The sequence below is a fragment of the Notamacropus eugenii genome, chromosome 3, assembly GCF_028372415.1.
Source record: "Notamacropus eugenii isolate mMacEug1 chromosome 3, mMacEug1.pri_v2, whole genome shotgun sequence".
Lineage (NCBI taxonomy): Eukaryota > Metazoa > Chordata > Mammalia > Diprotodontia > Macropodidae > Notamacropus > Notamacropus eugenii.
This window is the reverse complement of record NC_092874.1, coordinates 26,645,902-26,658,086: the sequence shown is the minus strand read 5'-3', so window position 1 is coordinate 26,658,086 and position 12,185 is coordinate 26,645,902. Positions and strand designations below refer to the sequence as shown.

The following is a 12,185-nucleotide window of genomic DNA, read 5'->3' as shown; positions in this document are numbered from 1 at the left end:
GAAATTTTGTTGCTCCCTGGGTTTGGTGTGCCTTTACGTTTATGGAGTCTCCATTCCTAGAGACAGATCACCCCCACACAATCCATCTCTCAGGATCTGTGGAAGAGCCTGTTGAGGTGAAATAGACTTTCCTCATTCCCCACGTGGTTCTTACATTCTCATCCAGTGCATTCCGGTGGCTGTGTCTCACATCCTTTGACAGTTTAGATAGACTTCTCTTATGTGCTGCACTTGACCTCATATGGCTTCTTCCAAGAAACGGGATTACATTCCTCATTGGTCTTTGTAAAAAAAGCATTACTTGGAAATCAATAAGAAAAATCCCAGAGAGGACCTATATTAGTAAGGAACCAGTTAAGAAAACAAACAAACCAAAAGCAACTCTATGGTAGAATGTTTGCCTTCAGGAAGTTGTTCAGAGGCAGTTTCAGTTGGATAATATTATTTTTTCGGTGACACTCCAATGATTTTTAAAAATTTGTGCTCATAAGATTTGCTATGATATAACCAAATGTTGTTATATATTTGTACTTATTACTAAAATATTAATTATAACGGTAATAGTCAACATTCCTATAGTATTTACTGTTTGCCAGGAACTGCACTTTACAAGCATTATCTCATTTGATCCTCAAAACAGCCCTGGGAGATAGTATTAAGGGGCCCCCTGAACTTGTGTTTTTGAGTTGCCATATTTTCCAGAGAAACTGGAACATGCAGAAGGCCATGCATATGTGTCAAGGATGAAGCCCCCCACCCTGCCAGCTGACATTGTCTGTTGTTTGAATCCCAAACTGGATTCCCTGTGTGTCCTTGGGAGACAAGACAGGTGCCAACCAGTCTGTGCCAGACTGGGAAAATGCTTGTGCATCAGAGGTCCTTTGCAGATAATCAGATTCTCCTAGCTTCATGGTCTAGTGGTTCCCAAGGGAAAAGAATGTGGCTTTTGTTATTACCTTGCTCCTACTCTTTGGGAGGGGTTATTGTACCTTTCCCCACCCATGCCACTCCTTTTCCTGTTCTCTCCCCCTCCTTTTGTTGGACTGTCTTAAATATGCAAGCTTCTGTAAGGACAGTGAACTCTTTGGGTTACATATGCATGTTCATTTCTCTTATAATAAACCTTGTTTTCACACAAGTCTCATGACGTTGTGATTGCCTATTGACAGGATTCTTATGCCCATTTTACAGATGAGGAAACTAAGGCAAACAGAAGTTTAGTAACTTGCTCGGGTCACACAGCTACTAGTGTCTAAAGCCAGATGTGCACTCAGGTCTCACTGACTCTAGGACTTGCACTGTAGTTACCTAGCATGTATAACATAATATAACAGGATTTTGGGGTGGGTGGGGAACTGAAATTCTTTAGCATAGTGATTTGTTTGAGATATAGACCTTTGTAGATTGTGTTATTTTAGAAAAAATGAAATAGTGTTTTACTAACATCATCCTTTTCTTGCAGAAGACCTTCATCTCAGACATGTAGAAAAAGATGTTTTGATTCCCAAGATTATGAGAGAGAAGGCCAGAGAGAGGTGTTCTGATCAAGTGCAAGGTAAGATTTGAATATTCGTCTAAAGATCAAGTGCATTCTTTGATAATGAAAACTGAATTTAATTCTTAGCCTCAGAAGAAAGTAGTCAGTAAATTAATATGCATGATTTCCTTCTCACTCCTCTTCTGGCTATGAGATTCCAGGAAGGTTTCAATTTATATACAATTTACAATATTCTCTAAAGCCATGTAGTAAAAATAGTTCTTCAGAAATACAGTCCTAGGGATGGCGAAAAATCTTAAAAACCCCTTCTTCCAGTGATTATTTGTGATAGGGGGGAGAAAGCAATACCAAAGCTTATTATAGCTTTTTTTTAAAATCCACTTTTATCAAGTGTGCGTGTGTGTGTGTGTGTGTAGACATGTATAAGGAAACTGTGGCCACAGTGGCAGATTTGAGTCTCACAATGGAATGCTCTGTTTTGGGTGGAGGTTGTCAACAGGTAATCACAAGTTCATGCAGCTTACAAGGAAAACTAGGTTTATGACCAGGGAAATAATCCTGCACGTGAACCTAAACCAGTGCAAAGAGTTCCAGCATTAAAACCAAAGCCTTACCCTGGGGCAGGGAAAGTTCCAGGGCTCCTTTATTGGAGGTCTGGGCAAGGGAAAGTTCATCAGGCAGTAATATTAAAAAAGTGGAACTGTAAAGGATGCTCTTGAGATTTTATCTGAAGAGGAGAGGCTGAGTAGTTTAACTTTTCTGTAAGGATGATTATTTTAAGGAGAATTTGATTAAATGTTTGGTTGTCCCCAATGAGGGCAAATTAAGGGCAAGTTAAATGTCAAAGTAAGTACAGAGGACTGTGGATTTAAACCTGAAATTAACCTGTGGAGTTACCTGGTGCAATCCTGTCATTTCAGAGCCCACGATTCTGAGGCCCTAAGAAGTTAGTGCCAGCCTGGATTCCACAGCTGGCCTTATTTTCCACTTCCTTGCCCACAGGCAGTTTCCTTACTTGGAGTCTTACAGAAAAAGCTGAACTTAGTATAGACCTACTTCCATTCGAGCTTTATCCCCAGTTACTGTTTAGGCACAGGATTTTATAGAGGTGGAGTGGTAGATCTTAGAGATTGTCTAATTCAACATTTTTACAAATAGAGTTTAAGTGATTTGCCCAAAGTCAGATGATAACCATCTATTAAAGACTTGAGGGCAGAGTCATGCAAGTGTTGGTCATCATCATTCCTTTGTTCTTGTCCCTCTTCCTGTTGCCACAGGATTTTGATCTCCCCTCCTGGATTCCTGCTTCTGGTGCTGTTGCTAAAGATGAGGATACAAGTAGCAATTGTTAAAGCTTTTGCTGGTTTTTTAGATTCTTTTTCCCATAGTCACATTTGTAAAATATGCACGTATGTGACGGAGAGAGTTAGGTGTCCCAGCAAGTTGGAGCAGCTGAATAAGATGGTAGTACAGAGCAGGGATGCTCTGTCAAATCTATAATAGGGTGAATTCTCAGTCTAATGAATTTTTAAAGTTTTGATTCTAAAGATGTAGTGGAAAGGGCACTGGATTTGGAGTCAAAGCACCTTATTTCAAAGTCTGGCTCTTCTACTTAGTAGCTGGGTGACCTTGGCTAACTTTCCTTACCTGGACCTAAAACGGGAAGGCTGGACTTGTTTACTTCTTAGGTTCCTTTTAGCTCATGCCATGACCCAGCAGGCTTAGCAGGAGGGATTGCCTCCCTGATGTTTGTGCAGGTCAACACCAGACATGAACCATTAGCTCCTTAAAGAAGTCTGTCCATGTGCAGAACCTTGTTGTAGTGGGGTGCTTGCATCAAGGTCAGAGTCTCTCTTGACTCCTCTTCCAATTCCAAAGCTCTGTTAATTGTCTGGAACAAGCTATTCGTTTTTCTTGTTCGGGTTCTTCAGATGCTCACTGTCAGGATTGCATAGCTGTGTGACTTTTGCTTCCGCATCCCAAAGTGTTCTGTGAAAATGCTATTGTCAGTCTATGTGTGGCAGAATTGGGGTGATGATCAAGTGAATCTTAATCCAGGTGGGATGTCCTGATTGGGCGTTTCGCAAGGTCCTGCCATCTTCTGCTGAAGACCATGATTGCTGCTTCTGCATTTTTGAATTTCAACTGGACTGTGATCAGTTTTGCCTGATTGATAGAAAGCACTTCACAAATGCCTGTGGGCTTGAATTATATGAATCTTTATGTTTGAATGTATTTCTTGTAAACAACGTATTGTTGTCTTCTGCTCTCTGATCCATTCTGCTGTCCTCTTCAGTCACATGGGTCATTTCTCATCTCATTGATTTGCACAGTTATGAGTTAATTTTGTATTTCCCTCCTTTGTGTTTGATTTTACTTTTTCTTCTCTTTGCTTCTTGCACCTGTTTGCAAAGGAGAGGCTTAGCTCCATTGCTCTATCTTCATGCAGTTGCCTCTTTTCCCTGCCCTTCTTGTATCCTTTACTTAGAGCCAACCACAGGTTAGCATGCTTTCTTGTCTTCCCCTCCTCTCTCCCCTCTCCTCTCCTCTCCCCCTTCTCCTCTCTTCCCTCTCTCCCCTCTCCCTTCTCCTCTCCTCTCTGCTCTTCACCTCCATATCAGGAGATAAGCAGCATGTTTCATCATTAGTCCCCTAGAATCACTAGTTCCTAATCATTAGTTCCTGAGAGAAGAGAGAGTAGTGGAGAAAGAGGGTTATCATCAGGGTCAGAGACTGCACAGAGGTCAAGTAGAATGAAGGCAAATACCATGAAATCTGGCAATTAAGAGAACATTATTCACTTCGGGAAAAGGAGTTTAAGTTGATATTTCTATTTGAGGATAACATCATGCTGAGTGTATGAAGCCCCAGAATACTCTGTGCCCTTCTCAATACTCTGTGCCCTTCTCAGTGAGCCCTTGTTCTCCCAAGAGTGATGGAGTCTAGTCCTTGGAGCTCTCAGGTCAAAGGTCAATCATCCAGTAATGGTCAGAGGAAGAGAAGAAGAGCTGTAGAGCACAATTCCATATTCCGGGAGGCTGAAAGATTGGGGACATACCAGGAAAACTTCAAGATTTGTAAAAATAGACAACATTTTCTGTGATTCGTGATAGATTGCCAGAAATTAGGACGTTTTGGGCTAGGAAGTAGAGACCAAAAGCGTAATTGTGTTTTCCTCATGTTTGCTCACTGAAGGTGAGGAAAGCAGAAGAAAAAAATTGATTTGGGATCTGAACGGGTGGCCAAGAAGGCTGTGTCTGAGAATCTGGTCGGGATTTCTGCACTAGAATCTGCATCTAAGATGAAACATCTCTAACAAAGGCTTGTGAGACTCATCAGAAGGGCTTTAAAGCAAAAGGGGTGGTGGAGAGAGCACTGCCTGTGAGTGACCATCCCACACATCCCCAAAGTTAGATGCTGTGAAGTATGAGCTCAAAAAAGGAAGAGGAGCAGCGGATGAGACACAGATTCCCAGATGAGAAAACCTAAGAAAAGAGTCAGTTGTAAAATTCATGACTTTGAGTGTCTGCACAAATGCCCAAAGTGGTTATGACCGGTATCAGGCTCTTCCCTGAGAGGCGTCTAACAGAGCCTGAAGAGCTGCCCACCCAATGTGTTCTAGTGAGTATTGGTTTATGGGTTGACTGCATGGCTGTTGAGTCCGTTCCAGCTGTCGGATTTTGTGACTCTTCAGGATATCGTCTGTAACGTGGGCAAACGTCATTTTATCTGAGAGTAAAGATTTAAAAACATTTCTTGTAAGAACATAGTGGTTGTGAGTTCAGCTTTCTGGTAAGGATAGTACTTCCAATTTCTTTTTGGAATCTTCAGTGTTTTTTAAAGCCAGCATTTTGAAATTGTACTGTGCTACTTCCTCTAATGCCTTAGCGCACTTCTAAAAAATGCACTTTAATCATACCTTTATTAGCTGTATGGGAGTATCTAGAGTTTCTTCAAAGGTTTTTTTTAAGAATTTTTTTAAAAATCTGGTTATGTTGTAATTTATATAAGATAGATGGATTTAGACCTGGGAGAGGCAGGAGACTAGAAATTCTCTGATCCAACCCTTTTATTTTATATAGAAGTAAACTGTAGCCCTTCAAGGTGGACTAGTTTGCCCAAGGTCACATAGGTACCACATGACACATATGAAGCCAGGTGTCTAAACCCAATACTATACCACTCTACAAGAAACCATTTCTAAAAAGAAAAATACATTTTCCTTGGAAAATGTTGACTAGTTCAATTTTATGAAAAATAAGATTTTAGAATCATCTATTTAGGTCTAGAGGGAGCCTAAAATGTCATAATCTTCCATCTCCTTCCCTTGATAAATGAAGAAACACATCCATAGAAAGATTACTTGACCAAGATCATTCAACTAGCATACCAAGGTCTCTACTGAGACTGCTTAATGTAAGAAGAAATGATTATCTCATCAGGTAGTTCACTGATGTTGACCTTGAAGTGGTCCTGGATGTCCTTGAGGGGTTTGGTGTCACCATGACCACTACCACTCTGTGTAAATTGGGTATTGTAGCCGAAGGCACTGTTTACTTGTTCAACATGCCCTGAATAAACATAAACATCTTTAGTGGCCACCAGGATGCCATGTTGGAAATCCTTAAACTGCTCACCTCAGAACAGCTAGAATCCCAACTTTAGCCAAGATTCAGAGGGACCCAGGGAAGTCAGGAGGCAGAAACAAGGAGGGATTGAATTCCAGACATGTGTGTCATAGGTAGGGGAAATGTTTGGAAGTGGGAGATAAGAGAGTCTTGTTCAAAGAATAGCCAGGAGGCCACCATCTCTGGATGATCTTGTGGAGGAGGGGAGTGAGGTGGAAGAAGACTGGAAAAGGAGGGAAGTATCAGGGGATGAAAGGCTTTGAAAGCCAGTCAAAGGATTTTCTTTCTGATCCTGGAGGGTTAAGTGACATGGACATACCCCATGCTTTAGGAACATCAGTTTGATTGCTAAGTGGAGGATTAATTGGAGCAGGGAGATTATAGTTTAATATTTTTCTAGGCAGATTTTTCTGACATGAACTTCTTTTCGCTGTCCAATCCTGGTTTATAATTTCAGTGAAGAATATAAACTGTGCACTTGAGTGAAAACTATAAAACAAGAATCCTTTCTGTTTTCAGCCATAAAATGGTGAGTGGGCAGTTAGAACTGCCATTTGCTGCTGCAGCTGAAGAATTTCTTTAAGAATGAACCAAAAACATAAGAGTTATCTGACAGAAATTCTTTGGCTCCCCCTCTCCTGCCTCTTCCCTCCCATCTTCTCCTTCAGATTCCTGTGATCGTTAGTGAAGAGGATGGGCTTCTGTCTGGTGGAGCCTGGCTGCTGTCAGCCGGGTACTTCAGGACAGGGTATTTGCGCCCCAAGGCTCTGTCACTGTCATTTCTGTTCCCCGGAGCTGCCTGCTTTTGAGAATGACCTTTGTACCTGACAGACCAGGCCCTGGGAAGGGAGAGTAGCACCATACCTTGGACTTGTGGTTGGTTGTTTAAATGTGTGTGGACATTTCAAAGCAACACTGCTTTATGGCAAATTGAGTTATTATGACCTCTTCTTAACAGAAAAATGGATAAGAGTAAGGGAGACGTACTGAGTAATTCAAGCTGATGCATATGCTTTGGTGTGACTCTTTTTCTCCCAGTAACAAAAATGGCCAAGCTCTGTTAATCAGAGCAAACACCCTCCAGGTGTTGGGAAAGATTAACCCCTTGGCCCCTGCAGACAAGTCTTCCAAAGCCCAGCTGGCACTGACAGGTGCCATGCTGGTAGTCTCAAGAGGGTATCCTCCACCTGCTTCTTGCTAGAAAGCTTCAGAGGAGGTTTCAGGTGAGCTGAGGCAAAGATTAAGTTATAGAATCAGCTTCCTGTTGCTTGTAGAGTTGGCCTTACTCTTAGGACCCAATCAAAACTCCTCACTTCAATTTAGGTTTGTAATTTACAGAATCTTAGCAGTAGGACTCACTTGAGTAATGTATGGTTTACATTATATTTACATTAACTTTAGAGAAATATCATGTACTACCCCCAAAGGAGAAAGCAATATTAGCTTAAAGTTGAACTTTTTAAAAATTATATATTATGTTGGAAAACCTTGCAATGGTTTGTGATTCCAAAGAAATATGAATATAAAAATTGTTGATGCTTTCTAAAGGAAGGTGGAAGTTTAATGGATTTTTTTCTGGTTTAAAAAAAAGCATATAATTTTATATTGCCTTTGCCTTTTATAATTCAACTATAAAACTGTAGTTGAATAAGGACAAAGAGGAAGGAAAAATCTTTATCTTCCATTGTCATAATCAAAGGAAAATGGCCTCCAATGATAAATCATTCATCCTTAACATGTTTTATTGTACATTTGTTAGCTGTTGATGACTAGGAAATTCTTTAAAGAATGGGTACTTTTGAGGACTATTTCTGTGCATTTGTTGTTGTAGAGATGTTATAACTAAACAGAGTTTTTTGTCTTCTAAATTTTTGTTGGCAACAGATCACTGATTTTCCAGGCCACTAGCATGAAATACATATTTTATGTAAGATTGGATGATTTGGGTCTATGTATTAATAAAAAGGCTTAACTTTTTTTTCCCAACTTGTGGGTTAAGAATTAACTTCCGTGGCCATTGCTCCAACTGTGCAGAAAGGACAGAGATCCATAACTTTGCATTAGAAGATGCAACATGGAATCAAGATGGTTTTCTTCATTGTTGTTTCTTTCTTGAATCTTTAGCTCCTATTCCGTGAAATAATGATGGGGCCTTATATAAAGACAGCAAGCTTGCTAATTGTATTGTTCCTAAATAAAGACATAGGAATTTTAATAAGTATCTGCTTGCCTGCCTAACACTTAAGACGTGGTTTACACAGAAAGCTTTTCTGGTTGATTTTTCTTATTTCAGCCAAGCTGATCACAAGAACTGGGTCAGACCATGATCTCTACCACTGCAACTTGGGTTTTTGAAGGGAATGGAACAGCTTTTACAGGGACAAAGAGAAATGAAATCACTTTCAATGAAAGAAAGACGCCTCATTATAGTCACCAACAGCAGTTATTGACAGCTACACTTCCTATTAACAAGGAGCATTTAACTAAGAGTTTGGCTGTTGGATCTTTGGACTTGATCTAATTTGCTAGCATTAATTAGTTTCTTTTGAGCACAGACACTTGGTGCTCACAGCTATAGATTTGGAGGGCTAATTAGGATAGAAAATTGAACAGAATGGGGTAAGGCATTAACCTTCAACCATTACCAGCTGGGACTCTGATAAAGACCACAGAGTCCAAATGCTCTCTATTCAGTGAAAAGTACCCTAATGAATATCAATTTCAGCCAGGTTGCCATATTCCTAGTAGCAGTGATTTTCCTTGTAATTTTTTTACTGTCTTCTATCATATTTTAATTATCTATACCCTATTGATTTTTAATACCCATAGGTGACAGATTTGGTTTGAGTTGTACACATCAGCTATCGTATTTTAATGAATTAAAGTAGTCTTTATCCATAGGTAAATAACCACTTTGACCCTTTTCATGAAGCATTACTTGAGTCACTCTTTTATGTGCATGGCTAAAATCTGTATTGGAACTACTTTTCAGTGTCATACAGCTAGCATCACAGGAAAGTTTGCTTAGCATAAATGTGTTTTACATTAATGTGAAAGAAAGGATTTTTGCCATCTTAATACTATAGAGAGAAATAAACTGGTGATAAGTAAATCATTTTGGCCTTTTGATGTTTTGAAAATAGTATGTTATAATATCACTAAGAGGTGAACTATTTTGGGCAATGATCAAAATTTTTTTTTCTGTTTAGAGAAAGTTAACAGTGTTTTCTTTTTATATTTTCTTTTAGAAACTTAGTTTTGGTTTCATTACTGAATTTATGAGCCAAGAAGGTCAAGTACCAAATTAGGAACGTCATCAAGAATCCTGGTCCTATTTACTTGTCATTTAGCCTTGAGCACATCTTCAGCCTGCTTTCCCCCCCAATAAAATAGTAGTTGAAAGGGTGAAAGTTAAAAACTGTAGAAATTGCATTAGAAATTTGCGCTTGCTGTCATAGTTTCTTTTTTAATTGAACAAAGTCAACCTCTGATGTCTGATGTGTCCATGTTGTGGAGGTGACTCTGAGTCCTGGAAGGATATGTTGGGAGGATGCAGTCACTGGCAAATGATAGCATGCTGGAAAGGAGCTGGTGGACTTCGGCTCAGAGCCTCATCACCAGTAACATGGCCACCTGGTGATGAAACTTTTGGCCTTGGCAACCCATGAAATAGAGACATGCAGAATGACTCTCGATCTTGTGTGGCCTCTTCTGCCTCTACAGTGATAGTAGCAGAGATATAAAAGGGGTCAGAGGATGTTAAGAATCACAAGGTTTGGATGGTCTAGAAACCTTAACTTTACTATTGGTATTCTAAATAGGAAATTTTTACCCAGTGAACAGTGAGTAATTTAATCACATCAAGTCTTGGCTTTCTTATTATAATTGAAACCGGAAGACAAAAAGAAGTTACAGCTAGATAGATGGCTTACATGTTCTTTTTGGAGAAATAAATAAAAGGGTTGGTAAAAGTTAGTTGTATCATATTCCAAAGAAAGTAAATAATCATTATTTCACAGGACATTTTGGTCTTTTCGTAGAGTAGTGCCCATAATGTGTATTTACAAAAATCACCATGAAATAATTACAGCTTATATACCATCATGTTACAAAGAACTTGGTAAGATCCTCTAAATTAAGTCAACATAGACACTGATACTTGTTCGTGTGAGTGCAAAGATTTGTATAAAATGTTGGAAAATATGAGTTATGTATTAGGAACAAGAGATACTGAATATTTGTAGACTACAGAGAAACTTTGTAACTGTATCGTGAATACTTTTTATGAGTAGGCGTTGGGTATGGTTAGCACCCAGTAATACCCCCCCACCCACACCACATACATGTGGGTACATGTGCTCAAAAATGTATTTTAACAGAAGATAATTTATTTTTTATATGGGAGGCATTCTTGAATCAGCTGTCTGTACAGACTAGTAAGTTGTTAAGGGAATAAAGATCACAGAATCATAGGTTTAGGATTAGAAAGGTCTTTAGAGATCATTTAATCAATTCCTGTCATTTTAAAGATGAAGAAATGGAGGCTCAGAGATGTTAAGTGATTTTTCCAAAGAACTGCATAATAAATATCAGAGGCTGGTTATGAACCTAGGTCCTTGATCTCCAGATCTGCTGTTCAGTAAATTGTTCAATCAGCAGGCAAAATTTATTAATCTCTTACTATTGGCTAGGCACTGTGCTAATTGCTAAGGATACAATGAAGGCCCAAGACAGAAAAACAGTTTATGACTTCAGGGAGTTTACAGAATGATGAGAAAGACAGTTTGTGAATATATTGAGCTGAAGAAGGAAATGGCAAACCACTCCAGTATCTTTGCCAAGAGAACCTTAAAAAGGTCACAAAGAGTTGGACTTGACTGAAAAACAACTGAACAACAACAGTACTTTTGGCCAGCTAGGTGGTGTCGTGGATAGAGTGCCCAGCCATGAGTCAGAAAGACTTACCTTCCTGAGTTAAAATGGCACTGTGACCTTGTACAGGTCTGTTAAGCCTGTTTGCCTCAGTTTCCCCATCCGTAAAATGACCTGGAGAAGAAAATCACAAACCCAATGCAGCTGAGATTAGGAGTGAAGCAGGAAACTGAGAAAGAATCTTTATTTTTTTATTTTTTGTATTTATTTATTTAAATTTAGATTTCGACATTCATTTCCACAAAATTTTGAGTTCCAATTTTTCTCCCTGTATCTCTCCTCCTTCCACCCCATAACACTTTGCATTCTGATGACCCTTCTCTCAATGTGCCCTCCCTTCTATCACACCCTACCTTCCCTTATCCCCACCTTCTCTCATTTCTTGTAGGGCAGGATAAATTTCTATACCCCATTACCTGTGTTTCTTATTTCCTAGTTATATGCAATAATAATTCTCACCTTTGTTTCTAATACTTTGAATTCCAACTTCTCTCCCTCCCTTCCTCCCTCCCTATCCCCACTGAAAGCGCAAGCAATTCAATACAGGCTATATATGTGTAGCTTTGCAAAAGATTTCCATAATAATCATGTTGTGTAATACGAACTATATTGCCCTCTATCCTACCCTGTCTCCCTCCTTTTTTAATTCTCTCATTTGACCTGTCCCTTCCCAAAAGTATTTATTTCTAGTTACTCCCTTCTGTCCATTTGCCCTCCCTTCTGTCATCCCCCTGACCCTACTTATCCCCTCCTCCCCTACTTCCTGTAGTGTAAGATAGATTTTCATACCAAATTTAGTGAGCATGTTATTCTCTCCTTAAGCCATATGTGAAGAGTGTAAGCTTCACTTTTCCACTCTCACCTTCTCCCTTTTCTCCTCCATTGAACAAGATTTTTCTTATCTCTTTTATGAGTTATAGCCTGCCCCATTCCATTTCTCCCTTTCACCTCCCAGTATTTTCTTCCCTCACCCCTTAATTTTTCTTTTTCTTTTTTATGGATATCATCTCTTCTGATTCAACTCAACCTGTACTATCTGTCTATGTGTGTGTGTGTGTGTGTTTGTGTGTGTGTGTATGTGTATGTGTGTGTACCTCCACCTACCCAAATACTGAGAAAAGTCTCAA

General features: G+C 39.5%; 1 protein-coding gene across 2 annotated transcripts in view; it reads left to right on the top strand.

Annotated features, from left to right (window-relative positions):
• Nucleotides 1–12,185, top strand: part of CMC1 (C-X9-C motif containing 1) — a 99,224-nt gene that overhangs the window by 22,344 nt on the left and 64,695 nt on the right. For both annotated transcript variants that reach the window (XM_072651129.1, XM_072651128.1), the window contains one exon: nt 1,463–1,555. In XM_072651129.1, coding sequence (XP_072507230.1) covers nt 1,463–1,555 — 93 coding nt within the window. The remainder of the gene's footprint in view (nt 1–1,462; nt 1,556–12,185) is intronic.